The 27920-nt window shown below is 45.4% G+C and overlaps 1 protein-coding gene and 1 long non-coding RNA gene across 2 annotated transcripts in view; one reads left to right on the top strand and one right to left on the bottom strand.

The window, feature by feature from the left end:
* LOC104674072 overlaps positions 1-18801 on the bottom strand; it is a 73514-nt gene extending 54713 nt beyond the window's left edge. The window contains exons 1-5 of the mRNA XM_030939375.1: positions 18729-18801; positions 15196-15348; positions 4950-5098; positions 1753-1893; positions 1233-1378 (exon numbers count right to left, since the gene is read on the bottom strand). Coding sequence (XP_030795235.1) covers positions 1233-1378; positions 1753-1893; positions 4950-5098; positions 15196-15282 — 523 coding nt within the window. The 5' untranslated portion in view covers positions 15283-15348; positions 18729-18801. The remainder of the gene's footprint in view (positions 1-1232; positions 1379-1752; positions 1894-4949; positions 5099-15195; positions 15349-18728) is intronic.
* On the top strand, positions 419-26320 carry LOC115899998. Its single transcript, XR_004059663.1, has 3 exons — positions 419-568; positions 1190-1368; positions 26271-26320. It is a non-coding gene; the product is annotated as an uncharacterized LOC115899998 (long non-coding RNA).
* Positions 26321-27920: the final 1600 nt, after the last annotated feature.

Here is a 27920-nt window from a genome sequence, read left to right as displayed (position 1 = left end):
CCCCACTAATATGTGGCTGTTGGCTGAAGTTAAATGTCAGCTATGGAAAGCCATTTACAGAGGAGTAAGCAGTTGTTGTTCTTGTCTGTCCTGCATTTGTCCTCCCGTCTGTCTACTCTTTGGGGGACTGCCAATTCCCCCCGGCAAATCCAGTGGTGCTGGCAGGGCTGCCGGTCACAGGGCTCTACCCTCCCAGGATGGGCATGGAATGCATCCTGGCCAATCACAGTTCGCCCTGACCTGAGATTGGCCAAGAGGTAGGTATGTGACCCAAGGAGGGCCAATCAGAATCTTCGTATGGGATTTGACACATAGTCATTGGAAGAAAGACGCTTTTACTTTCTGTTTGATTATAGCCGTGATGATGTAGTCCCGGGACTGTTGGCAGGCACATCGGCTGTCTTTTCCTGCTTGGAGAAAGCCTGGCTGCAACCGGAGGGAGAAAGGCCAACCCTTGGAAGGGAAGTAGAGTCAAGAGCAGCAAATTCTGGGTCTCCTGATGAGGTGGTTTGAGCCCCTGAATTCGGTCATCTCTGAAGACAGCTGTACCCATGGATGTCCCAGTTATGTGAGCCTATAAACTCATACTGGTTTTTAATCCTGTTTGGGTTGCTTTCACTTTTAACCTAAATAATCTGATTAACAAACTATAGTAGTTTTCTATTGCTGCTGTTGAAAATGACCACACACTTAGTGCGGTCATATAAATTTCTGATCTTATAGTTCTGGAGGTCTGAACTCTGAAATAGGTCTTAAAGGTGAAAGTCAAAGTGTCAGCAGAGCTGTATTCCTTTAAAGGCCCTGGGGAAAATTAGTTTACTTGCCTTTTCCACCTTGCAGAGGCCGCCTACGTTCCCTGGCTCCTGGCTCCTTCCTCACATCACTCTAACCTCTGCTTCCACAGTCACATCTTCTCTGACTCTCCTGCCTCCCTCCTATAAAGATCCTGGTGATCACACTGGACCCACCGGGATGATCCAAGATGACCTCCCTATCTCATCCTTAACTTACTCAAACAGGCGGAGTTGCTTTTGCCATGTGAGGTGACATAGTCACAAGTTCTGAAGATTAGGGCAAAGACATCTTTGGGAGCCATTAATTTGTCTCCCACACATATTCAAGACGAAAAATCATACTTGACCACTGAGAAGGTCACTTTTAATCACAGAGCGAAGCGTCCTCCTTTTAGGTGGCCCCAACAGGATTTCAGTGCCAAGTTCCCCAGCACTTACCTTGGAGCCGCTGAGGGGGATTTCCAGCGTCTGGTGAGCCTGGGGTCAGCCGGTCTTTCTCCTGTGTCTCTGCAAAGTCTGCTATGGGCCTGAGAAGAGCCAGTGCTCCAGAACATTCCAAGTAATTGCCTTCAAGGTACAGCTCGCTGGGGAAGGGAGCAGAATACGTTGTCTATTTTATGTTAGTTCTACTTCCTCAAATTTGGATTTAAAGTTTTCATCTGATGAAATAATATACCTAGTCATAAAATAATAAAGAAATAATCATAATAATTAATTAATTAATAATAGGCCATGTCATAAAAAATAGACTTAGTGACTATGTCAGCTGGCCAAACACATATATTCAGTATGACACCACTAATTTTCAAACTTAACTAAAGGACCTTCTTTTATGGTTAAGAAAAGGCAAGCAAAAATAACAAGAATGGAGAAAAGATGATTAGAATTATAACAGATCGTATAAATCAAGACAGAATAGACCCAAGATAAGAAGGGGGCAGCGGGCGACACGTCTCACCAAATGGCACTCTGGCTGATGACCGAACCCAGCCTTAGCCCGCTCTGAGGTCCCAGACCACAATAACGCAGACTGAGGCCTTGAAGCCTTTGGTTGTTCTCCAGGCCTGAGAAAATGCTCTCAAGTTCTTCCTTTCCAAATCTACAAAGAAATGACAGTGCCAACTTAAATAACAGAGAGGCCGTCTAAAAGGAGCCTGTTTATTCAGAACCGGAATTGCAATGGGAATGGGAATACACAGGCCATGGTAAACTATGCACATATTCAGGGAAGGCAGAGGAAGACAAAAGTCTTTCAATGAAAAGTGAGGAGGATTACATCATTGTTTTCAGATAATTATCCTTGACTACAAGGATCAATAACAAGGGTGACACCAGACTGAGGTTGGACAGTTGCTGGGTAGATGTCCTCGTAGAAGTATTTTTTTATGTAAGGTTATGATGGCCTTGTGCAAGGCTGTGGTTGTTGCAGGGTCTTTTGTGATAGTTCTTGTTATCAGGCACTTATGCATGAGAGCCCTTCTTTCATGGCCTTCCCTGGCTCTATTTATCAGGTTTTCTTGTTGTTGAACACAAGTGGCTCCATTTTAATCTGACAATTTTCACAATAGAAACAAATTAGTGACTTTTTTTCTTTTTTTTTTTTTTGAGATAGAGTCTTGCTCAGAAATTCACCAAGGATTACAGGCACGCACCACCACGCCTGGCTAATTTTTCTATTTTTAGTAGAGACAGGGTTTCACCATGTTGGTCAGGCTGGTCTCGAACTCCTGACCTCAGGTGATCTGCCCACCTCGGCCTCCCAATGTGCTGGGATTACAGTCATGAGCCACCGTGCCCGGCCAAATTAGTGACTTTTAAAACCTGTGCCACTCACTGGATTATTAATTGTAAAGCCATTTCCAGGGTAATTAGCGACATTTCTGCTGATCCCTAATTTGAGCGCCTTCTGGGTAAAGGCAGCAGAAGATGGTTGGAACTACCCAATCCAGGCAGCGGATGAAGAACAAGCTGTAAACCCCAGAGAGAAGAGCTACAGGGAAGGACAGAGACAGGTGGAGTCCTAGAGACTCCAGCAGGGCTGTTCCCTCCTCTTGCATTGCAGGCTTTACTTTGCAAAGTGAAACCTTGTGCCTCGTCCACAGCCTCTGGGGGTAGGTAGTGGTAAAAGCCATGGGTCAGGAAACTGAGGCTTGGTGAAGGAAAGCAACATCTTTAAGGAATTTGGAATGTCAAAGCTTGAACCTTAAAATGAGGTGGGTAAGATGAACAGAAATAACTTTTAACATGTATCAATTCATGAACAAGTAATTACTGAGGGCCTTCCCCGAGTCACCTACCAAGGTGGGCGTGGGGATGCAGCTTGTGTGAGAAAGGACTGTCTGATGGACCTCATAGCCTCTCAGTGGAGCCAGTGAGGAGAGAACTGCAACCCCCAGAGGCCAGTATCCTGCAATGTTACCAGTGTGAAGGTCTCGGGTGGTGATTCCCAGCTAGGCAACCCTGACAACACTAGGTGTTCTCGCGTCAGCAGAGGTGTGTCATCTGACTATTACCACAAGCTGTCTCCTGAACAAGAGAATTCCTTCTTTCTTCCTTCTCTCTTCCCACCAGTGCACGTCTCTGGGTGCCCCTCCCAGGAGCTGGGGCCTGGAGGGGTCTCTTAGCAGTGGGGCTGGTGCTGCCCAATAGAGTGTGGGAAGCTGGGGGTCTCGTAAGCAGATCCTGCAGTCACTGCATGGTGTCCTGTGTGCTTTGGGCTTCTGCTGCCCCCCGTTACAAGACCCTGCTTGATGTTCCTCCCAGCATTTCAGAAACCCTGAGAACCTCCACAGAGAACACCCTCTCCCCAGCTTTTACCACCAGGGCCCTGACCGGATCCCAGTTCTGCATCTCTGGGCTACCACTTCTCAGGCTCAAATCTCCTCTCTCCTCACAGCCCACCGGCCTTTTGAGTTTAAGGCCCCACCCAATTGCATGGGAACAGTCACAGAATCACAGACTCCTGGAGTAGGGGAGATCATTTCATTACAGACCAGAAAGGTTCTGTGACTTATTCCAGATCATACACACAGTTTGAAGTTGTTTGTGGACGGCAACTTACAGACCCCAGGGAATCTAGTGTCATGGATCAGAGTTGGTCTCTGATTCAGACAACCTGGATCCATATCAAGGTTCCATCCCTGGGGGGCTGAATAGCCTTGAACAAGTCTGTGGACCTCATCCACAGTCTAGGGATAGTAATGGTGCATAGCTCATGAGGTTGTTGGTAGGATAAATGAGCTCATTCCTGCATCGTGTTTGGCACACAATAAACACTTATTAACTATTAGCTGGAAGTATTATTATTATTCTCATCCTGTGGACACTCCCCTAACGTGCTTGGTACCCCAGCTCTGAAGGACTTGCTCCACTGCTCCCCAACACCACACCTTTCCCTCCCTCTTTCCCTCCCTCCCCCCCTCCCCCCTTCCTTCCTCCCTCCCTTCCTCCCTCCCTCCCTCCCTTCCTTCCTTCCTTCCCTCCTTCCCTCCTTCCTTCCTTCCTTCCTCTTTCTTTCTGTCTTTCTTCTGTTTTCTTTTTGAGACAGAGTCTTGCTCTGTCACTCAGGCTGGAATGCAGTGATATGATCTCGGCTCACCACAGCTTTCATCCCCCACCTCAGCTCAAGTGATCCTCCCATCTCAGCTTCTCAGAATGCTGGGATTACAGGTGAGGGCCACTGTGCCCAGCCTACCACACCTTTCTTTATACCTCCTCATCTGGTGAATATTGACCGATCACCTAGGGAATTGTGGTTTCCCTGGTCCAGACTACCAAAATAATATACATGGACATCTTTTGTGGTCTTCAGATTTTCTACCTTGCATTAAGAGCATCTCTTCTCTACTGTACCAAGGACACACTGGAACAGCAGCATTGCCTTCTATATTTGTATCTTTCTTAGCACTGAGCACAATATCTTGCATAAACTAGCCTTCAACAAATATTTGTTGAAAGAATAAACAAATGAAAGTGACTTCTCAAGAACTCTAATATTTACTCAGAAACATTAACTCTAAGAAGGTTTTAGAGGGTCCTCTTCAGCCATGCCTTGATAAGGTGCAAGGAAACTGGACATGCAACCCCCTCAACCCTCCCCATCTTTGCTTCCCTCAGCTGACAGCAGTAAGAGCCCTGCAGGAATTCCAGCCTTACTTGCAGTAATCGAGGACAAGAGAAGGCAAACTACTGAACTGCAGAGCCTTCCCAAGTCGCTCTAGAGACCACAGATCCATTTTGCAATCAATGATTTCTAGGGTGGTAAACGGGCAGGTGGTGTGCCCCTTCGATTCCAGAAGCAAAGCCTAAGAATGCAAGATATAAAAAATGCTTACGTAATGATGACAACTATGCTCTGTGCTTTAAAATGTTGCTTACAAGTCCGTCATGTTAATTACCTCAACATTTTCGCCCCAAGATAACTTTCTAATTATCTGAGGAAAAGGTGGCATGAAAATAAAATACTTTCCCTTTGAAACAGAGTCATTGAAGAATTACAAGGGAAACATCAAGCTTTGTAAAGAGGTAAGATATATTGCAGATTATTATTTTAGATGTTGTTATGGGCTAACTTGTGCCCCCCCACCCAAATTCTTATGTGGGAATCCTAACCCCCAGTTCCTCTGAATGTGACTGTATTTGGAGATAGGGTATTTAAAGAGGTAATTAAGTTAAAATGAGGTCATTAGAGTAAGCCTTAACCCCATATGACTGGTGTCCTTAAAAGAAGAGTACGCTTGGACACTCATGTACAGAGGGAAGACCGGGGAAGACACAGGAAGAAGGTGGCCATCTGCAAGCCAATGAGAGAGACCTCAGAAGAAACCAACCCTGTCACGTTTTTTCTTTTTCTTTTGAGACAGGGTCTCCCTCTGTCACCCAGCCTGGGGTACAGTGGTGCTATCACAGCTCACTGCAGCCTTGACTTCCTGGGGTCAAGCGATCCTCCTGCCTCAGCCTCCTGAGTAGCTGGGACTACAGGCGTGTGCCACCATGCCTGGCTAATTTTGTTTTTTGTAGAGACAGGAGTCTCGCTTTGTTGCCCACACTGGTCTTGAACTCCTGGGTTCAAATGATCCCCTCCCCTTGGCCCTTCAAAATGCTGGGATTACAGGCGTGAACTGCTGCACCTGGCCCAACCCTGTCAACTTGATACGACTAGCCTCCAGGGCTGTGAGAATATAAATTTCTGCTCATTAATCCACCCAGTCTGTGGTACTTTGTTATGGCAGCCTGAGGAGACTATAACAGATGCTGATGTTCTAATGAGCAAATTTATCCTCCTATGGTTGTGTTATTTATTTTATTTTATTTTATTTTAATTATTTTTTTGAGACGGCGTCTCCCTCTGTCGCCCAGGCTGGAGTGCAGTGATGCAATCTCAGCTCACTGCAACCTCGGCCTCCTGGGTTCAAGTGATTCACGCCTCCTGAGTAGCTGGGTCTACAGGTGCTGCCACCATGCTCAGCTGAATTTTGTATTTTTTGGTAGGAATCGGGTTTCATTATGTTGGTCAGGCTGGTCTCAAACTCCTGACCTCAAGTGATCCACCTGCCTTGTCCTCCCAAAGTGCTGGGATTACAGGCGTGAGCCACCTCACCTGGCCTGGTTGTGTTATTTTTAGTAGAGAGGTGTGACGACTATGCCAATCTTCTAATAATTAAATAAAAATTATAATAGTTAAATTATCTGTCATTCATAGTCCTAAATATTATTAGGAGTTGGAGGTCCACTGTGAACTGGACTGTGCAGATTCAGCAACTAGGAGCTCCTCATATGGAAGCATCTGGATTGGAGCCAACACATGAGCACTGGAGCCAGCCCAGGTTCTCACAGTTTCCTGTGCTGAGGGCCCATGGCCAGGTCATTTCCTGTGGTAACAGTGGATACCAATGACAGTTAAATCCCCACCTAATGAAAGGAGAGGGTATTTAAAAATGTAAATCAGGAGAATGTCGTGAACAGGTCACCTTTTAGCAATTAGAGCCATCACAACCTGAGGACCCTTCAGTTCAGAATTTCAGCCTAGAAGAGGCTTTGGTGGAGTTTGGAGAATTCAGTTTTTTGAGGTAATGACATGGTCAGATATAGGATTCCAAATTATACCTTGGCAGAGATTAAAAAGGCACTTGCAACCTTAACTACAGAGCTGGTGCCCAAGGCCTCTTTAATGAGAGGTGCCTCGTTTGAGTGCTGGCTTGGATGCCGTAAGCCGTGTTTCTGACAGAGGAGACAATGTGGCATGTCAGTGCCTATGTTAACATCAGTCTGTGCTAAATAGGCTCTTGAATGGGTCCTAAAGCTCCTAATCAGAGGTTTGTGCGTCACTCCTTCGGCACTAGTACTGCCGTGGGCAAGGACCATGCTATCCAAGATAGAATTCCTCAGCAGCCCCCAGATTAGCAAGAGGGCTACATTGAAGGAAATATTAAGGATCACTTTTAACATGCATGGGCAGCATCTTATTTCCAGCTTGAGTGGACTGGGTACCCCGACTGACGCTCTGAATAAAAGCAGGATACATATTTAAAGTAACTTTAAAAATGTATTTCTTTTCTTTTTTTTTTTTTGAGACGTAGTCTCGCTCTTTTACCAGGGTAGAGTGCAGTGGCGCAATCTCAGCTCACTGCAAGCTCTGCCTCCCGGGTTCAAGCGATTCTCCTGTCTTAGCCTCCTGAGTAGCTGGGATTACAGGTGCCCACCACCATGCCCAGCTAATTTTTGTATTTTTAGTGGAGACAGGGTTTCACCATGTTGGCCAGGATGGTCTTGATCTCCTGACCTCGTGATCCGCCCTCCTCGGCCTCCCAAAGTGCTGGGATTACAGGCGTCAGCCACCATGCCCAGCCAAAAAATGTATTTCTTAGCTGTGGTAAAATGCACATAACATTTACCACCTTAGCCATTTTTAAGTATACAGTTCAGTGGCATGAAGCATTCACATTGTTGTGCAATCCTAACCACCATCCATCTCCAGAACTCTTTCCATCTTACAAAACTGAAACTCTACTTATTAAACAATAACTCCCTATTCTCCTCTTTCAGCAGACCCTGGTAACCACCATTCTATTTTCTCTCTCTATAAATCTGACTACTCTAGGTCCATCATGTAAGTGGAATTCTACAGTATTTGTCATTTTGTGACTGGCTTATTCACTTAGCACAATGTCCTCAAGGTTCATCTCATGCTGCAACATGTGTCAGAGTTTCCTTCCTTTTTAAGGCTGAATAATATTCCATTGTCTAGCTGGGCGCGGTGGCTCACGCCTGTAATCCCAGCACTTTGGGAGGCCGAGATGGGCGGATCACTAGGTCAGGAGATCGAGACCATCCTGGCTAACACAGTGAAACCCCGTCTCTACTAAAAAAATACAAAAAACTAGCCGGGCAAGGTTGCGGGCGCCTGTAGTCCCAGCTACTCGGGAGGCTGAGGCAGGAGAATGGCGTGAACCCGGGAGGTGGAGCTTGCAGTGAGCTGAGATCCGGCCACTGCACTCCAGCCTGGGCGACAGAGCAAGACTCCGTCTCAAAAAAAAAAAAAATTTCCATTGTCTGTGTACACCACGTTTTGTTTATTCATTCATCTGGGGTTGCTTCCACCTTTTGGCTATCATGAATAATGGAGCTGTCAATATGGTATAGCAATCTCTCTTTGAGATCCTGCTTTTAATTATTTGGGGTATATATTCACAAGTGGTATTGCTGGATTATATGGTCATTCTATTTTTAATTTTTTGAGGAACCATCATACTGTTTTCCATACTGGCTACACCATTTTACATTGCCACCAACAGTGCACAAGGTTCCAACTTTTCCGCATCCTTGCCAACACTTGTTATTTTTTTTTTTTGATAGTGAGGTTGGCATGTCATTGTGCTTTTGATTTGCATTTCCTTAGTGATTAGTGATGTTGAACATCTTTTCATGCGTGTATTGGCCATTTGTATATCTTCTTTGATGAATGTCTATTTAAATTCCTTGGCTATTTTAAATCAGGTTGTGGCCAGGCATGGTGGCTCACCCCTGTAATCCCAGCACTTTGGGAGGCCAAAGCAGGTGGATTGCTCAAGGTCAGGAGTTCGAGACCAGCGTGGCCAACATGGTAAAACCATGTCTCTACTAAAAATATTTTTAAAAAATTAGCCCGGTATGGTGGTGCGCACCAGTAGTCTCAACTACTTGGGAGACTGAGGCACAAGTATCACTTGAACCTGAGAGGCAGAGGTTGCAGTGAGCTGAGATGGGTCACACCATTGCACTCCAGCCTGGGTGACAGAGAGACACTATCTCAAAAAAAAAAAAAAAAAGATCAGGTTGCTTGCTGTTTTGTTGTTGAGTTGTAACAGTTTTTTTTCTTTTTTCCTTTTTTTTTTTTTCATAACAGGGTTTCACTCTGTCACCCAGGCTGGAGTGCAATGGTGTGATTTCGGCTCACTGCAACCTCCACCTCCCGTGCTCAGGCAATCCTCCCGCCTCAGCCTCCTGAGCAGCTGAGACTAAAGGTGCATGCCAGCATGCCAGGCTAATTTTTTTGTAGAGATAGGATTTCACCATGTTGCCAGGCTGATCTTGAACTCTTGGACTCAAACAATCTGCCTGCCTCAGCCTCCTGAAGTGCTGGGTGGGATTACACACATGAGCCACCACACCTGGCCAAGTTATAGCAGGTTTTTTTTGTTTTGTTTTGTTTTTTACATATAGATTCTAGATGTTAACCCTTTATCAGATATATAACTTGCAATTATTTTTCCCATTGCATAAGTTTGCCTCTTCACTTCATTGATTACGTCCTTTGGTGCATGGAAGTTTTACATTTTGATGTAGTCCAATTTATCTACGTTTTCTTTTGTTTGCCTGTGCCTTTGGTGTCATTTCCAAGAAATAATTGCCAAATCCAAGGTGATGAAGGTTTTCCTCTATGTTTTTTGCTAAGGATTAAAAAAAATCTCTTTTTAAAATGTGTCGATTGGCTGGCAGTTTAGTGAGGAATACAAAGGTCAATGAATGAGAGAAAGTGGGAGCCCAGTGAGGTATGCAGAGCATTGACATCAGCTTTTCCTTTGAGAGCATCACTCAAACAGTAGTTGGTTTACATGGATCGTGGAGTCCAGGGAATAGGAGATAAAGTCATAGCCACTGGTGACAAGGAGTCCCTCAGAAAATGCTGCATGAAGTTATGACCCCAAATACAAAGTGGGCCATAGTTTTATTCTCTTCGAGTAAGGATAACTAGAAATAAAAACCTAAGCTCCTTTTTCCCAAAGGACCTTAGGGAAAGTTGCCTATCTTAGACTGATAAATATAAGGAAAAAATATATCCCCTGAGAACTCACAAACTAGTTCTAATACAGTTTTGCACCCTGTGTTAATTAACCATCTGGATGGTTCAAATAAATCACAGGTCAAGAATTTAATTTAATGTAACCCTGGGATGGTAGCACCCAGAGAGAATGGCAGACACAAATTCAAGCCCTGAAGAGGAAGCTCTATTCAAACCAGAGTTTAGGAAATTGCCACAACCATTTTCCCAGGAAATATGAGTTAACAGTAAAAAAGAAATCACAAAACACACAAATTGGTGTCACCATGAGTAAGAGCCAGTAGAAGCAAGAGATCACAATATCAGCCCCAAATAATTCAGATTATTGAAATTATTAGACAGAATACAAAATAACTTTAACACATTTCAAATAAATAAAATAAGGGATTTTTTTTTAAAAAGTAAGAGACTAGAAAATGACTGCTAGTATCCTTTCCTATTCTCTACTTCCTCCTTCTTCCCTAAACATAATTTTGTGATAATCAAACATTATAGTTGTACCTGTTTTTTGAACTTTACATAAATGCAAGCATACAGTATTCATTCTTTTGTATCTCTCATCATTTGTATGACATTATGTTTGTGAGAGTCATCATATTTTCTTTTTGTATAGCTACAGTTAGTTCGTTGTCATTGCTACCTAGTGTTCCACTATATGAATATGCCACAATTTATTTATTTATTCTGTTGTTGACAGAAATTTGGGTTGTTTCCAGTTCTTGATTTCCACGAACGTTTTTCTATGAATCTCCTGGTTTCCATGTACAGACATTCATGTTGGATATATACCGAGAGTGGAACTGCTGGATCACAGACTCTGCAATCAGTAGATATTGCAGTACAGTTTTCCAAGGTGGCTGTGTGAATATACACTCCCACCACAGTGTATAAAAATTCCAGTTGCTCCAATTCCTCACCAACACATGATGATGTACTTGTATTTTCACTATTTCAGTGGCTGTGTATTGGTATGTCTTCATGTTTTTATTTGAATTCCACTCATTCCTAATGAGGTGGAGCACCTCTTACTATTTTTATTGGCTATTTGATGGGTTTTTGTCTGTGTGTGTGCTAAGTGCCTATTCAAGTTTCTTGACCATGTTTCTATTGGATAATTTGTCTTTTTCTTAATGATGTGTGGGAGTTATATATACATCCTGCCTAAGAATCCTTTTCGATTATATGTGTAGCAAATATCTTTTCCAGTTCTGTGGCCTGCCTTTTCACTCTGCATGGTGATTCTTGATGAAGGAAAGTTATTAGTTTTAATGGAGTCTAACTTAATCAATCTTTTCTTTTATGATTAGTGCTCTTTGTGTACTTTTAAAAAAGTGTTTCTCCACTCCAAAGTTATGATGATATTTTCTTATATTATCTTCTAGAAACTTTATTGTTTTGCCTTTCAACTCGGTAATCCACCAGCCTTGATTTGGGGGTATGATGTGAAGTAGGGGTCAAGCTTCTTTGTCACCCACATTTATCTCCAGTGGTCTCATTATCATTGATTGAAAAGACCATCTTTTCCTCAATACCACGCGTTGTCATCTTTGTCAATAATTAAATGTCCATATAGGTAAGACTTTGTTTCCAGCCTTTTTATTCTTTCCCATTGGTTTATTTATCTATACTTGTAGCAATATTACACTATCTTAATTTCTTTAGCTCTATAAGAAGTGTTTAATATCTGTTAGAGAAAATTCTCCAACTGCGTTCTTCGTGTTCAAGATTGTCTTGCTTATTCTTCGCCACTTATATCTCCATATAAAATTAACAGTCAGTTCTTTTGAGTTCTATAAGACAGCCATTTTCATGGCTCTTTGATTCTTCCTGCACCTCCAACCTTCCATCTGGGATCATTTTTCTTTGAAGAATGGGCTTTAGTATTTCTTTTAGGGAAGATCTGCTTGTGACAAATTCTTCCAGTTTTTGTTGGTCTGACAATGCCTTTGTTTCACTTCCATTTTTGAAAAATATTTTTGTTGGGTATAGAATTCTTAGTTGACATTTTCCCTTCAGCATTTTGAAGATATTCTATTGGTAAATGACTTCCACTGTTTCTGTTGAAAAGTCAGATACCAGTTTTATTGCAGCTCCTTTGAAGGTAATGTGTTATTTCATTGACTAATTTTAATATTTTCTCTTTTATCTTTGGTCTTTAATAGTGTTATTATGATGTTTCTAAATTGTCTTTGTGTTTAACCTTCTTGGGATTAATAACTCTATTTGGATTTGTGGTTTATGTCTTTCACCAGTTTAGTTAAGTATTGTTTTTGCCCCATTCTCATTCTCTTCTCCTTCTGGGACTCAATTACGCATATGTTCATCATCTCACTTATCTACATTGTCTCTTTTTTTTTTTTTTGAGACAGGGTCTTGCTCTGTTGTCCAGGTTGGAGTGCAATGGTGTGGTCATGGCTCACTGTAGCCTCCACCACCTGAGCTCAAGCAATCTTCCTGTCTCTGCTTCCTGAGTAGCTGGGACTACAGGCATGTGCCACCACATCTGGCTCATTAATTTTGTTTTTTATATTTTTTTTAGAGATGAGGTCCTGCTATGTTGCTCAGGCTGGTCTCAAACTCATGGCCTCAAGTGTTACTCCCACTTTGGCCTGCCAAAGTGCTGGGATTACAGGCACAAGCCACAGAGACCAGCTTATCTACTTATGTCTCTTACCTTTTCTTCTGACTTTTCTTTCTTTTATTATTTCATGCTTCATTCTTTCTGGATATTTTCTTCTGATCTGTCCTTTTTTAAACTAATTATCTCTCTACATCTATCAAAAATGCTGTTAAACCCATTTATTAAGATTTTAGGGTGGGCATGGTGGCTCATGCCTGTAACCCCAGCACTTTGGGAGACTGAGGTGGATAGATCCCCTGAGGTCAGGAATTCGAGACCATCCTAGCCAAAATGGCAAAACCCTGTCTCTACTAAAAATCCAAAAGTTAGCCAGGCCTGGTGGCACACGCCTGTGGTCTCAGCTGCTGGGGAGGCTGAGGCAGGGGAATCGCTTGAACCTAGAAGGTGGAGGCTGCAATGAGCCGTGATCATGCCACTGCACTCCAGCCTGGGCAACAGAATGAGACTGTCTCAAAAACAAACAAACGAACAAACAAACCCCCACAAACTTGTTTACAGGTATAATTTGTAATTTGAGGCATAAGACATTGTAATTGTCTTCCAGGGGTTATTTTCATATGCTTCTGGACCCATGAGGGCACCAGCAATCCAGCCTCCTTCAATCTAATTTTAGGACTTGAGATTATCAGAAATCAATCTATAGTCCCTTGAGGACCTGTCTACCTGCAGTTCGGCTTTGTTCTTAGGCTATGACCCTTCATGGTCTCAAATCAAAGCACAAGAAAATTTATTAGGGCTTCCCCAGAAAGTCTGTGTCTCCTAGCATTGGAAAGATTGTCAAAAGCTCTGTTAAGTTTCTCAGCTTCTCAGCTGCCTTCTGACAAATCAAATGCCTGTAGACATAATTGCCTCTGTGATGTTCTCCTGCCTGTGTCTCCTCCCAGACTCTCTTGGATTCCGTGCCTAATATGTATGTGTGTGTGTGTGCGCGCACGCGTGTGTGTGTGCGTGTGCGTGTGTGTGTGCACGTGCGTGTGTGTGTGTGCATGTGTGTGTGTGTCTTCAGTAAAAGAGTTGGTCTGAATTATCTGATTTGCCCTTTTCAGAAGTAAAGTCCTATATATGACTTCTCACTAGTAATAACAGAAGTTTGGTTTTTTTAAAAAATAATCTGCTGGGTGCTGAGGTGGGTGAATCACCTGAGGTTGGGAGTTTGAGACCAGCCTGGCCAACATAGTGAAACCCTGTCTCTACTAAAAATACAAAAATTGGCTGGACTCACTCCTGTAATCCCAGTACTTTGGGAGGCCAAGGCAGGCGGATCACTTGAGGTAAGGAGTTTGAGACGAGCCTGGCCAACATGGCAAAACCCTGTGCCTACTAAAAACACAAAAATTAGGCCAGGCGCGGTGGCTCACGCCTGTAATCCCAGCACTTTGGGAGGCCGAGGTGGGCGGATCATGAGGTCAGGAGATTGAGACCATCTTGGCTAACACGGTGAAACACTGTCTCTACTAAAAAATACAAAAAATTAGCTGGGCATAGTGACAGGCGCCTGTAGTCCCAGCTACTCGGGAGGCTGAGGCAGGAGAATGACTTGAACCCAGGAGGCAGAGGTTGCAGTGAGCTGAGATCCGGCCACTGCACTCCAGCCCGGGCAACAGAGGCAGACTCTGTCTCAAAAAAAAAAAAAAAAAAAAAAAGACACACACACACACAAAAATTAGCCAGGCATGGTGGCACACACCTGTAGTCCCAGCTACTTGGGAGGCTGAGGCAGGACAATCGCTTGAACCTGGGAGGCAGAGCTTGCAGTAAGCTGAGATCTTGCCAACTGCACTCCAGCCTGGGCAACAGAGCGAGACTCCCTCTCAAAAAAAAAAAAAATTAGTCAAGTGTGGTGGTGGGTGCCTATAATCCCAGGTACTGGGGAGGCTGAGGCAGGAGAATTGCTTGAACCTGGTAGGCGGAGGTTGCAGTGAGCTGAGATCAGGCCACTGCACTCCAGCCTGGGCAACACAGTGAGACTCTGTCTCAAAAAAAAAGTTAATCTATAATTGTATCCCCAGCAAAACTACCTTTCAAGAATGAAGGTTATGTGTGATACAGCAGTCAAAATTTATAAACATGGAGAAATCTTGATGACATAATGTGAGTAAAAGAGTGAGTCACGAAATCATACACACAGTGTAATTCCATCTTTGTAAATAAACACATGCATGCATATATAATAATATATTTGTCAATATCTGCAAATTTTAAGCCTTTAAAAAATATATTACATTTGGGTCATGGGTCCATGGATGTCAGTTCTAATATTTTCTCCATTTTTATGTTTGAAATATTTAACTTAAAATATAGTGTTGGTTTTTGTTTTGTTTTAGAGAAAACCTTGTAGCATATCAGTCAGCAACCACATGAACTACAGCTGGAACACATGATATAATATGCTTATATTCAATTCTAAGGTTTGAAGAAATATTTTTAAAACCGTAACTCACAAGTCTGGCAATCTCTGGGTTGCTCAGTGGAAGGCCCCAGATGCAGATCTCTTTCGCCAGCGTGTAACACTCATCTTGAATTGTCATGGGCAAAGGTTACAAGGAAACTGGTAGGATTCTTGGTGGGGAGTCATCAGATCTTACAAGCATAAACTGGAGTGTAAGAAAAAAACAACATCACAGTGGATATCATAAAGAGAAGTCTATGCATCTGAATATGTGGAAAAGGAATACTCTCATTAGACAACAACATTAGAAGAACATTTAAAATAGTATTAACTTTGGGCCAGGCATGCTGGCTCATGCCTGTAATCCCAGCGCTTTGGGAGGCCGAGGTGGGTGGATTACCTGAGGTCAGGAGTTCGAGACCAGCCTGACCAACATGATGAAAAATTAGCCTGGCGTCGTGGCACATGCCTGTAGTCCCAGCTACTCAGGAGGCCAAGGCAAGAGAATTGCTTGAACCTGGGAGGAGGAGGTTACAGTGAGCCGAGACATGCAACTGCACTCCAGCCTAGGCGACAGAGCAAGACTCTATCTAAAAAAAAAAGTAGTATTAACTTTGGATCAAGAGTGCATTGGAATGGTAATTAAAAATAAACTTATAAAGTTCCAGCCACGTACAAAGCTCCATGAAAAGTCCTATAGGGCAGAGATTTTTCTAGCAGGTTACCCAGGGTTATTGGGTCAGAAAATCAATCTAGTTGCAACCAGCCCTTCCTTCCTTCCTTCCTTCCTTCCTTCCTTCCTTCCTTCCTTCCTTCCTTCCTTCCTTCCTTCCTTCCTTCCTTCCCTCCCTCCCTCCCTCCCTCCTTCCTTCCTTCGCTCCCTCCCTCCCTCCCTCTCTCCTTCCTTCCTTCCTTCCTTCCCTCCCTCCCTCCCTCCCTCCTTCCTTCCTTCCTTCGCTCCCTCCCTCCCTCCCTCTCTCCTTCCTTCCTTCCTTCCCTCCTTCTTCCTTCTTTCTTTCCTTCCTTCCATGGTCCCTCCCTCCCCTCCCCTCCCCTCTTCTCTCCTCTCCTCTCCTTTCTTCTCCTTCCTTCCTTTATTCCTTCCCTCCTTCCTCGCTCTTTCCCTCCTTCCTTCCTCCCTCCCTCTCTCCCTTCCTTCCCTCCTTCCTTCCCTCCTTCCTTCCCTCCTTCCTTCCTTCCCTCTTTTCTTCCCTCCTTCCTTCCTTCCCTCCTTCCTTCCTTCCCTCCCTCCTTCCTTCTTCCTTCTTCCTTCTTTCCTTCCTTCCTTCCTTGCTCCCTCCCCTCCCTCCCTCCCTCCCTTCTTCCTTCCTTCCTTCCTTCCTTCCTTCCTTCCTTCCTTCCTTCCTTCCTTCCTTCCTTCCTTCCTTCCAAGTCTCCCTCTGTCACCCAGACTGGAGGCAGCTCACTGCAGCCTCAAGCTCCCAGGCTCAAGCAATCCTCCTACCTCAGCCTACCAAGTAGCTGAGACTACAGGTGGGTGACACCACACTTGGCTAATTTTTTAATTTTTTTGTAGAGACGAGTCTCACCATGTTGCCCAGGCTGGTCTCAAATTTCCGGCCTTAAGCAAACCTCCCACCTCAGCCTCCCAAAGCTCTGGGACTACAGGCCTGAGCCACCACACCCAGCCTCTTTCTTCTTCTTTAACAAAATAGAAAAGAAAGGAAATTGTCTGAGTGCCTCTTATGGAGTAAAAATAATAATGATTACCTCATGAGACTTTTATTTTAATGATATTCAAAATCATAATGGAGACCCCACCCAAGCAACCCACCCAACATAAACAGCCCTTATGGTGGTGCTGATGCAGGCTGACACTTACATATGGGGTCATGAGGTTAACTGGATTTCTGACAGTGACTGCAGTGAAACAAATAATTCAATATTGCTGAAGGGACTAGTTTGAACAAGTTATGATTAGCCCTTATAATTAAGTAGTGGAGGTTGATTATTAAAACTGCAGTTTAAAAAAAAAATGACTTACGAACAATTTTACCACAAAAGGGCTAGTTCTGGGAAGGTCGTCCATTGGGATGAGCAGGGAGAAAATGGCAGGGACCCCAGCTAAGACACTGTGAAAGGAAGGATTAGAGAGACTGGGGGTGGATGAGGGAGGGCAGAGTGGGGGAGGTGCTGGGTGGAAGGAGGCTTGGAGGAAGGAAAGGAGAGAGGGAGCAGCAGCTGGAGAACTGGAAGTTCAGAGTACAGAGGGAAGAGTTGGGGCCTGGCCCAGCTGTGTTCGGGGTGCCAGGCTCCCCCGTCTGGTCTGTCAGGTACCCGCTTCCCAAGTTACCCATTTCATCTCAGTGCTGACCTCTCCTCTCCTCTTTCCCCCTCACATCCAAGCCCTAGATTTAATCTCAGAAAAGATATGACTTCAGAATATTTTCTGAAACCCAGTGCTTTTGGAGTCAGAATTCTGATTGCTGGTCTTCCTCCAAGTGAGCTGGCCTCAGGAGGGGAGGCGCGGGCAAGAGCAGGTCTGACCTCACGGCAGGGACGCATCAGCAGCCAAGAGAAGGAGGCCCTCACTTGGAGGGGTCAGTGGGGGTGGCTGGAGTGCCGGGAGCAGAGGTCCTGTAGTGATAACCAAAGTGCTGACTTTCAAGCTGGGCTTTCCAGATGTGGAGGAGGGCCAGTGGTCCTTCCAGGGAAGTGGTGTGAGAACAGGCCCTCTGGAAGGGATGGAGGGGCAGCCGTGGAGGTCAAAGGGGGAAGGGAGGAGAAGGGCTGAGCAGGCAAGCCAGGCTTTGGACTCCACTCAGGCAGGAATGCAGAGCGGATGACACAGCCAGCTCTGGGTTTGCAAGTGAAACCACCTTTGCAAAAATTATAGCTGAGAAAATTATGACAGTGAAAGAAATCTGACCTGATCAACTCCTTCTTGCTTTTAACCTTCAAACTGTCCTTGCTTATTCCCGGGCACAGGCCAGACTAACTTAGGGAGGAACTTAGTTTACGTTAATAGATTAACTTTGAAACAAAGACAATAACAACCCTTTCCCAAAACAAACCCCCTTCTTGACTAGGGACTAGACTGTCTTTGCAGGACTAACAAATTAGCCACAAGATTAGAAATTATGGTTTAGGAGTCACTGTTGTAAAACCTGAGCTCAGTACTTGAAATAGTTTGCAGGCCCTGTGTTCCAAAGCACCAGCTGGCACCACTCCGATGGATAAGCTGCCTCATCTGGTCTTGTGGACCCTACCCAGGAACTGACTCAGTGCAAGAGGACAGCTTCAACTCCCTATGATTTCATCTTCAACCCGACAGATCAGCATTCCCCACTTTGTGACCCCGTACCCACCAAGTTACCCTTAAAAACCTCAATCCCAAATTTTCGGAGAGACTGATTTGAGTAATAACTTCATCTTTTGCATGGCGTGGCTGGCCTGGTGTCAATCAAACTCTTTTTTTACTACAATGCTGTGGTCTTTATTTGTGCGGCGGGCAGGAAGAACCCCTTGGGAAGTTACACAAGGACTGAGGACCCATGTGGCTCGGGAGTAAACCCTAGCCAGTTCATTTTAGAGAAGAATAAGAAAACAAGACTGTACACTCACCTTCCTGAGCACCTGGTCACTGTCAATGCTGCTTTTCAGGTCACTTTTGATGGCTGGACACACAGACGTCTGAGACTGCGCACAGTGCTTCTCATACGTTTTCAGAAACTTTTGAAGAATCAAAACAATGGGCAGGGGAGCCCCTTTAGATTTGTGTTTTCCTTCATTTGCTCTTGGCATTGTTTTATAGTGTTCGATTTCTCTTGGATTCTGAAAACAGTAACTTGAAACCCAACATACAGGTATCTTTTTAAGGAGCAGAACATACTTCATCCACTAAAAACATTAGGAAAATATTGCTGCATAATCTTCTCTGAAAATCTTGAAGTGCTTCATTGACCTTAAAATGGGACTAAGGAATCAAAATGGAGACCGTTGGAAGGAATTGTTCAATTTCCAATTTCTCTATTCATGGGTCCACGTCGTTCTTTTAGATTCTTCAAAATAGGGGTAATAGCCGCTGGAACTCAGTTATAAAGGAATGCAATTAACATTAATACTGGTTACTAAAAATTCCCAAGAACATACTGATTTTTAAATGGCATAGTTCCCTTTATAGACACAATTCTTGCCAGACAGTAATATATCATGGGGGTTAAGAACGTGGACTTTGGAGATGACTGGGTCTGGACTTTAGTCTTGTCTCTACCACTTGACCCACTGGGTAGCCTTAGATAAATTATGAGGCCTCTTCAAGTTTCCATTTCCCTATCTGTAAAATGGATTATGAGCCACAGTGGTTTTTGAAATGTAAATCAGGTCATATGACTCTTCTGCTTAAATCTCTACAGAGGCTTCCCACTACATTTATCTCTAATGAATTTATTATATGCTTATTCTACCAGCTATTGAGAGAGGTATATGAATGTGAATTCATCTATCTCTGCTGTTAATTCTGCCACCATTTGTTTTATATATTTGAAGCTATGTTATTAGGTGTCTATACATTTGAAACTGATATATCTTCCTGAGGAGCTAACTCTTTTGTTATTATTTAATATTCCTGTTTATCTCTAGTAATGCTTTGCACTTTCAAGCCATGTTTCCCATACTGCACTGAGGTGCTTCGGGGCACTGCCCTAGATATACAGGGCACTATAGGATAATTTAAATTTCAAGAGAAAGCCAGCAACATCTGTTAGATGCTGTGTGAATTATTAGCTGGAAGTATTTTATAATTTCAAATTAGATCACACTTGTATTAGTATCCTATTTTTACATAGCAAATGATCCCATCATGGGTGAAGAGCATTCTGGAAAGGGGAATGAACCCAGTAGAATGTAGACATCCAGTTACTAGGGTAAGAGAAAATCACAATATCATAGTTCTGGTTGGGACTTCACAGATTGTCTAACCCAGGACGTTGAGTGCTAAAACCAGAAAAGCGCTAGGCAAACCAGGATCACTGTTAACTCTAGCAGTCCTCCTCCACTCATGGCCATCTCCCAGGTGTCCTCTCAGAAGTCTGTGCTCCCGTCTGCTGCCACAGAGCAACCAGACTTGGCAGCTACAGAAAACTGTTTCTTGGGGGAGGTCAACCTTTTTTTCTTTTTCTTTTCTTTTCTTTCTTTTTTTTTTTTTTTTTTTTTTTTTTTTTTGGTGCAGTGGCGCAATCACAGCTCACTGTAACCTTGATCTTCTGGGCTCAAGGAAAGAAAAGAAGGGACTTACTTCAGCTGAAAACAGAACTGGGTCTCCTGACTCCCAGGACTGTTTCAGGCACAAATACATGGACCCTTAAGAGCACGCAGAGAATGGCTGGACACGGTGGCCCCAGTCTCTCGGTTTTTTTTTTTTTTTTTTTTGCTCTGTCGCCCAGGCTAGAGTGCAGTGTCGCCATCTCGGCTCACTGCAAGCTCCACCTCCCGGGTTCACGCCATTCTCCTGCCTCAGCCTCCCGAGTAGCTGGGACTACAGGTGCCCGCCACCACTCCCGGCTAATTTTTTTTTTTTTTTTTTTTTTTGTATTTTTAGTAAAGATGGGGTTTCACCATGTTAGTCAGGGTGGTCTCGATTTCCTGACCTTGTGATTCACCCGTCTCGGCCTCCCAAAGCGCTGGGATTACAGGTGTGAGCCACCGTGCCGACCAGGCCCCAGTCTCTACTAAAAATACAAAAAATTAGCCGGGCGTGGTGGCACACGCCTGTAATCCCAGCTACTCCGGAGCCTGAGGCAGGAGAATCGCTTGGATCTGGGAGGTGGAGGTTGCAGTGAGAAGAGATGTCACCACTGCACTCCAGCCTGGGCGACAGAGCAAGACTCCGCCTCAAAAAAAAAAAAAAAAAAAAAAAAAAAAAAAGCACTCAGAGAAATGGTGACACCCCCACGGCAGGCCAAGAGGAGTGGCCTCCAAATGAAACCCACCTCAGTGGCAGCTTGATCTCAGATATCCAGTCTCCAGAACTGTAAGAAAATTCTGTGGTTTAAAGCCAGCCGGTCTATGGTATTTCGTCATGGCAGCCCAAGATAAGACAGGTAGTATACAGTATTACTGCCCACATTATGGATTATTCCTCACCAACACTTAAAATATTTACAGATGCACAAACTACCCACATAGATTCTGCAAATGCTCTAATAAGACACTTTTGAATCTTGAGTTTTTCACTTAATGTTTTATCACGAGAATTTGTCATTTTTATATAGAGTAAATGCTCTGGTTAGCAAATATCTAGGCACTTCAAAGCCAGCATTGATTGAATCATCAATGACTATTTATTGAAGGTCTAAGGTGTATGTGTCCTGCCCTGTGCTAAGTTTTACTTATCTTTTCTGAAAGTGACTCTCCCTCCCCAGTGTCCTGGAAATGGGACAGTGTGGGTGCCGGAGGAGGGGTTGAGAGTGGGGGCGGCTGGACTCTGCCCTCTGTCCCGAGGGGATGCGGAGGGCCCTGCTCTGGGTCCCTTGCCCGCCCAGCTTGGACAGCTCCTGGTTCCAGCTCGGAGTCCCAGGGGACATGGAGACGGCCTGGAAGGAGGGGCCGCTTTGCGCTCCCTCTCCAAGGCTCCCGTGCTTTTGATATATTTTCCTAGACCCTAGCTGCCCACCCCGAGGTCGAGGCCGGGCACTGTTCCCCGCCCCCGCCCTGGGGCTGTGCGGGTGGGTAGGGGAGGTCCGCCTTCGGAGAGAGTAGGGAGCTGCGGGCATCACGGCCTCCATGGAGCCTCACTCCCGGGATCGAGCATTTCTCCCGGGGTCTCACAGTTCTCAGGGCTGGGGCAACCTCCTCCGGCCCCTGCCCGCCCCACCGGGCGCCCGCACTCACTCGCGTTCACTCTCCCTGCGTCCCGGGCCGGCTGCCCGCGTGGCGTCCCGCGCCCTGGAGACGGCAGCGAGGGGCGGAGGCTGGAGGGACCGTGGCCACCCAGGGCGCCGGCGCTGGGGAGATAGCGAGAGCTGGAGGAGGAGGCAGGTGGCGGCAGGAAGCAGTGCCGGGACTCGTCGGAGCTCGGGCTCGGGCTTGGATTTGGAGAAATTGAGAAATCCTGGTGTCCTCGCTGCAGGTCAAGCTTATCGCAGCCAACATCGCTGCGAGGGACGCTGCCTGGCAGGGAATAGGGGAAGTTGGGGAAGGCAGACCGGCGTCCCTGTTCATCAGTGGGGAATCTGGGGAAGACAGAGGCCTCCGAAGCGTGGACGCTGCAGACTGTTGCCGTCGCTCCCAAGGCCGCGGTGGACCAGCCCTGGAGCCGCCAACACGATTTCCCAGGGAGTTCCGTCCGCGCATCACCCAGCAGCAGCTGCAGGCGCCTGGGACTCGCTCGCGGTCCCGCCCAGTCCTCTCCTGCCCACTAGAGGGGCTTCGTGGAGCCGCTGCTTCCCGCTCCCAATCCCAGGAGTAAAGGGGCGCAGGGATAAAGGCAGAGGCTCAGGGACTAGACCTGTGTAGGAGTTTATCTGGGGAATATTAAGGAGAAAGGTGCAAAACAGATGAAGCTTTCAGGACTCGAAGGCGAGGAAAAAGGATTTTTAAGAAGCTTTGCTGGCCGGGTGCAGTGGCTCACGTTTGCAATCCCAGCACTTTGGGAGGCCGAGGGGGGCAGATCACCTGAGGTCGGTAGTCCGAGACCAGCCTGGCCAACACAGTGAAACCCTGTCTCTACTAAAAATACAAAAATTAGCCGGGCGTGGTGGCGGGTGCCTGTAATCCCAGCTGCTCTGAAGGCTGAGGTAGGAGAATCATTTGAACCTGAGGCAGAGGTTGTAGTGAGCCAAGATGGCGCCACTGCACTCCAGTCTGGGTGACAGACACTCTGTCAGAAAAAACAAAACAAAACTTGCTTCGGGCAGTAGTTTGGGGGCGTAGAAAGGAAGGATTGGGAGGATGTAGTAGGCAGAATAGAGTCCCCCAAAGATATGCATGCCCTAATCCTGGGAACTTGTGGATATGTTACCTTACATGGCAAAAGCGACTTTGCACAAGATTAAAGTTACGGACCTCGAAGCAGGTTACAGGCTGGGGGGAACGGTTAGCAGTGATTACCCAGGTGGGCCCTATCTAATCACAGGAGTCTGCGAATGTAACACTGAGGTTGGGTCAGAGAGAGATAAGGAAGATGTGTGTGTGTGTGAGAGAGAGAGAGAGAGAGAGACAGAGAGATGCAATGAGAAGGATTCTATGCACTGTTGAAGCCTTTAATGGGGGAGGTAAGGAGACTTAAGGAAGGTGGGCAGCCTCTAGAAGCTGGAAAGTGGAGAAAGGACTCTCCCCAAAGCCTCCGTGAGGAAACACAGCCCTGCCACCTCCTTGACTTCAGTCCAGTGAGAGTTTTGTGGGATTTCTGCCCTCCATATCTGGCACATAAGTTATCTGTCTCTATCTTAGGATATAGAATAGGTGCTTAATGCATACTTGCTTAATGGAAAAAAAAAAGTGAATAAAAATAACAGTTGGATTAAACAAATTCACAGTAAACTGCAAATGAAAAGTAACCCCTTCATTCCTGTAGGGCTGGCTGTAGTTTTCTAAGCGTATGTTTTAAACCCAATTGGCTCTAACGGGAGGAAGTCTGGGCTCACAGTGAAGTCAAGAGGGTCAAGGAGGGGCAGGAGGGATCCTGAATTTGGTCCAACATGACTTTCCCATGAGTGTGCCTTCAGGAGTCTGTGCCCCTCTGTTATTTTTGCCTCTTCTCTTCCTGTCTCTGTTGGAACTTAGAGCTTTTCTCAAAGGGTCCTATTTTGTGCATGACTATTTTGGCCTTCCTAAGACAAAAAGCAGGCAAGGGCAGTGAGGGAGAAGAGTTCCAGAGTGGGCAAGAGGGCACCTGCAGGGCACCCGCTGGGACTCAGGGCAGATGCTTAGGGAGCAGAGGAATGGTCAGGAAGGCCAGAGCCCGAGGACAGGGACAGTGAGGGGCAGAAGCTAGACAGCCCATCAGAGCTGAGATGAAGGGTCCTTCGTGTGCACTGTGGGCAGGTTCTTAAAGGAACCGTGTCACTAGGATTTGGTTCAGCTGCTAATGACAGAAACCCAGTTACACAGTTGAAACAATACAGAAACCCAGTTACACAGTTGAAACAATACAATACACTTCCCTTTCACGTAAATGAAGGTCAGGAGTGAGCAGTCCAGAGCTGCTGCAGAAGCTACAGGATTATAAAGAACCGAAGCAACTTTTACTTTATTACTCTTCCATCCTTGGTGTGTGATTTCTACCTGATGGCCCAGAATGGTTGTTGAACCAGCCATTTTGTCCCAAATTCAGGAAAGACAGCTGGACAAAGAAGGGCACATTCTCTGTCTTTAAGGATATCTTCCAGAAACTGCACTAAACACTTGTGCTTACATCCCCCTAGATTAGGGACATGACCATACATGATCATACCTAGCTGCAGAGGAGGCTGGGAAAAGTAGTCTTTATTATAGGCAGCCATGTGCCCACCTGAAAATGGGAGCTTTTGTTACTTACAGAAGAAGGGAAAGACAGATATTGGGAGATAACTAGCACCCTGAGCCACAGCAGCTGGTAGCTGCCAGGGCCACAGCAATGGCATGTGCAGTGGTGAGATAGTTGCGTTTATCAGTACTGACACAGGATTTTTCTCAGCCACTTTGCCAGCTGGGGACCTCCTTACCCAGCAATGCCCCCACCTGCCTCCCAGGTCTCACTTGCCCGCAGCCTGCTGCTGGAGGCACTCCACCATAAATTGGCCCACCTGTGTTATGTCTTGTACCTGAGTTCAGTGGTTTCCGAGCTCTTGTCCCACATCTAAGAAGAATGAAGATACACTGACAATTCAAAGAGTGAAGAGGGTGGAGAAGAATTTTATTGAGCCACAGAACAGCTCTCAGCAGAGAAGGGATGTGGGGCTGGTACCCCATCCCAGCAGTTGGGTGGGTTTCTCTCCCAATGTGACTGAATCAGGGCTTTTATGGACTCAGAACGGCAAGTGCGTGCTGATTGGTTTGTGAGTATGCAAAAAAATTTAAAGTGAAGATACCACTCAAAGGTGGGCACAACACTGTAGAAAACCCTTAGGAAAGTGTAGGTATATGTAGAATAGGTGAAGGGTGAGGATCAATTAGAGGAAAGCATCCCAAATGGAAAGACAGGTTCTCAATCTGGTCCATGAATTTGACATGTAGCTTGGCTTTCAGGCTTTAAACTGTCTTTGACTTGGAGGTGGGGTTTCACCAGGGACCTGCCCCTATCTGCCTAGGCGTTTGGCTGACTCCTGTCACTATCAGTACTATGGGGATTTCTCACACATTGAGTATTTGTAAATCAGGGCAGCCTGGAACTCATTTAACAGCTATAATTTTGGATGTGACTCACCAGGGCTGAATTACCAAAGAGGCTACCCAAGCATGTGTGCAGGGCTCCAGCAAAGTTGGAAACAAAACAATAGCAATGAGAAGGAAAGAACTTGCTATTTCATATTGCAAGCAAACAAACACACAAACAAAAACCCAGCAAAATAGTTTTGGGAAAAATCAGTACTTTGATGGGCTTCATTATTTATATTTTGCAGTGCAGGGCTGTTTTGGTTTTCGATTTACATAGAAGAGAAAGATGGATGTGCCACAATCTCTTTGGTTCTTAAAAACATGATCAGGTACTCAGAATCGATATCAACCTGCCCCACCAGGTGCCTTTGCTCCCTGCTAATCCATCACTGGAACTGTTAAAAGGCCTTTGAGATGAATTTTGCTTTTGGTGGAGAGGGGCTGTTGTGCTACTAAATACACAAGAGATTATATGCCAGAGGGGAGAAATCCTGAGAGAAGAAAAAGAAAGGAGAAAGAGAAAGAAAGAGAGAAAATGAGAATAGGAGGGAGAAAAGGCAAAGGAAGAAGGTGAAGTCGAAGGGACAGACCAGTTCAGGGGTGGCCCACTCCTGATGTGGGGGTTTTAAATGTATCCACAAATACATCTACTCCTCCCTTCAAAAGATGGAGCTTCATTTTGCTTTCCTTGGGTGTGGGCTGAACTTAGTGACTGGCTTCTACTGAATAAAACACGGTGGAAGTGATAGTGTGTGACTAGGTCAGAAAGGCATCGCGACATCCTTCTTGTCCTTCCTCTTGGTTCACCAGCTCTGAGAGGAAGCAGCCCCTGTGTTTGTGAAAATGCCCAAGAAGCCCAGAGAAAGGCGCACGTGACAAGGAACTGAGGCCTCCAGCCAACAGTCATTTGGGAAGTGGATTCTTCAGGCCCAGTGAAGCCTTCAAGTCACTGCAGCCTCATGAGCAACTCTGAGCTGGAACCACCCAGCTAAGCCACTCCCAGAATCCTGACTCTTAGAAATTGTGTGAGGTAAGAAGTGCTTGTTGTATAATGCCATCACATTATAGAATAATTTGCTCTACCACCAACATCAGACTAACACACTTAGGAACTTCTTTCTCCATAATGGAAGATTCACAGGTCCCAGACAGTGCATGGCCAAAGTGCCTGAATATCCATTCTCCTCTTCTTCCTTGCTAACAGAACTCAATTTTGGTATGGAGGCCCACAAGCTGGGAAAACAACATTCCCTAGGCTTTCTTGCTGATGGGGTAACCATGTGACATAGCATTGGCCAGTGAGACATGTGCATACATTGATGCAAGAGGCTTCCCAGAAGGCTCTTTACAAGAAGGGAGACCCAGGTGGCTTTACCTGTCTTTTGTTCCTCTATTTCTTCTTGCTTGGAATACAGTCATGGTGCTGAAGACTAAGCTGCTATTCTGTAATCACTAGATGTCAAACATACCCTGGATGGCTGATCAGATGGTGGAAGGAGTCGGGGTCTTTAGTAGCATCATGGAGCCCCTGAACCAGTCTGAGTTGCCCTCTTCTGTGTTTTGTTTGTTTGTTTGTTTGTTTTTCAGACAGGGTCTCACTCTGTGTCACCCAGGCTGGAATGCAGTGGCACGATCATAGCTCACTGCAGCCTTGAACTCATGGGCTTAAGCAATCTTCCCACTTCAGTCTTCCAGGTAGTTGGGACCACAGGCACACATTACCACTCCTGGCTAAGTTTAAAACAGAAATTTTTTTTAAGAGATGGGGTCTTACTATGTTGCCCAGGATGGCTTCAAACTCCTGGCCTGATGTGATCCTTCCCACCTTGGTCTCCCAAAGTACTAAGATTACAGGCCTAAGCCACCACACCTGGCCTGGATTCTCATTTCATAATGCAAAACTGTTCAGATTTCTCAGATTTACAGATATATAAACTCCTTGACTGATGCATCTTTAGAAATGTGCAAACACTCAACTCCAAATTTTAGAAAGTATACAGTGAGTAGTATCACATTTTTGATTGGTGAATTTGTGTTGTTCACCTGTCTCTGAAACATACAGAAACTGTTCCGAAGAGAACAGGGATTATAGTGGTAAGAAATTAGGACACGGCCAGGCTTGGTGGCTCATGCCTGTAATCCCAGCACTTTGGGAGGCTGAAGTGGACAGATCACCTGAGGTCAGGAGTTCAAGACCAGCCTGGCCAACATGGGGAAACCCCATCTCTACTATAAATACAAAAACTTAGCGGAGCGTGGTGGTGGGTGCCTGTAATGCTAGCCACTGGGGAGGCTGAGGCAGGAGAATCACTTGAACCTGGGAGACGGAGGTTTGCAGTGAGCCAAGATCACACCATTGCACTCCAGCCGGGGCGACAAAGCAAGATTCTGTCTCAAAAAAGAAATTAGGAAACAATCTCCAATCTCATTTCATTCTCAAGGAGAACACTGAGTTTTGAA

The sequence above is a fragment of the Rhinopithecus roxellana genome, chromosome 1 (assembly GCF_007565055.1).
Source record: "Rhinopithecus roxellana isolate Shanxi Qingling chromosome 1, ASM756505v1, whole genome shotgun sequence".
In the NCBI taxonomy this organism is placed as follows: domain Eukaryota; kingdom Metazoa; phylum Chordata; class Mammalia; order Primates; family Cercopithecidae; genus Rhinopithecus; species Rhinopithecus roxellana.
The sequence above is the reverse complement of the archived record's forward strand: the minus strand, read 5'-3'. Positions and strand labels throughout refer to the sequence as shown.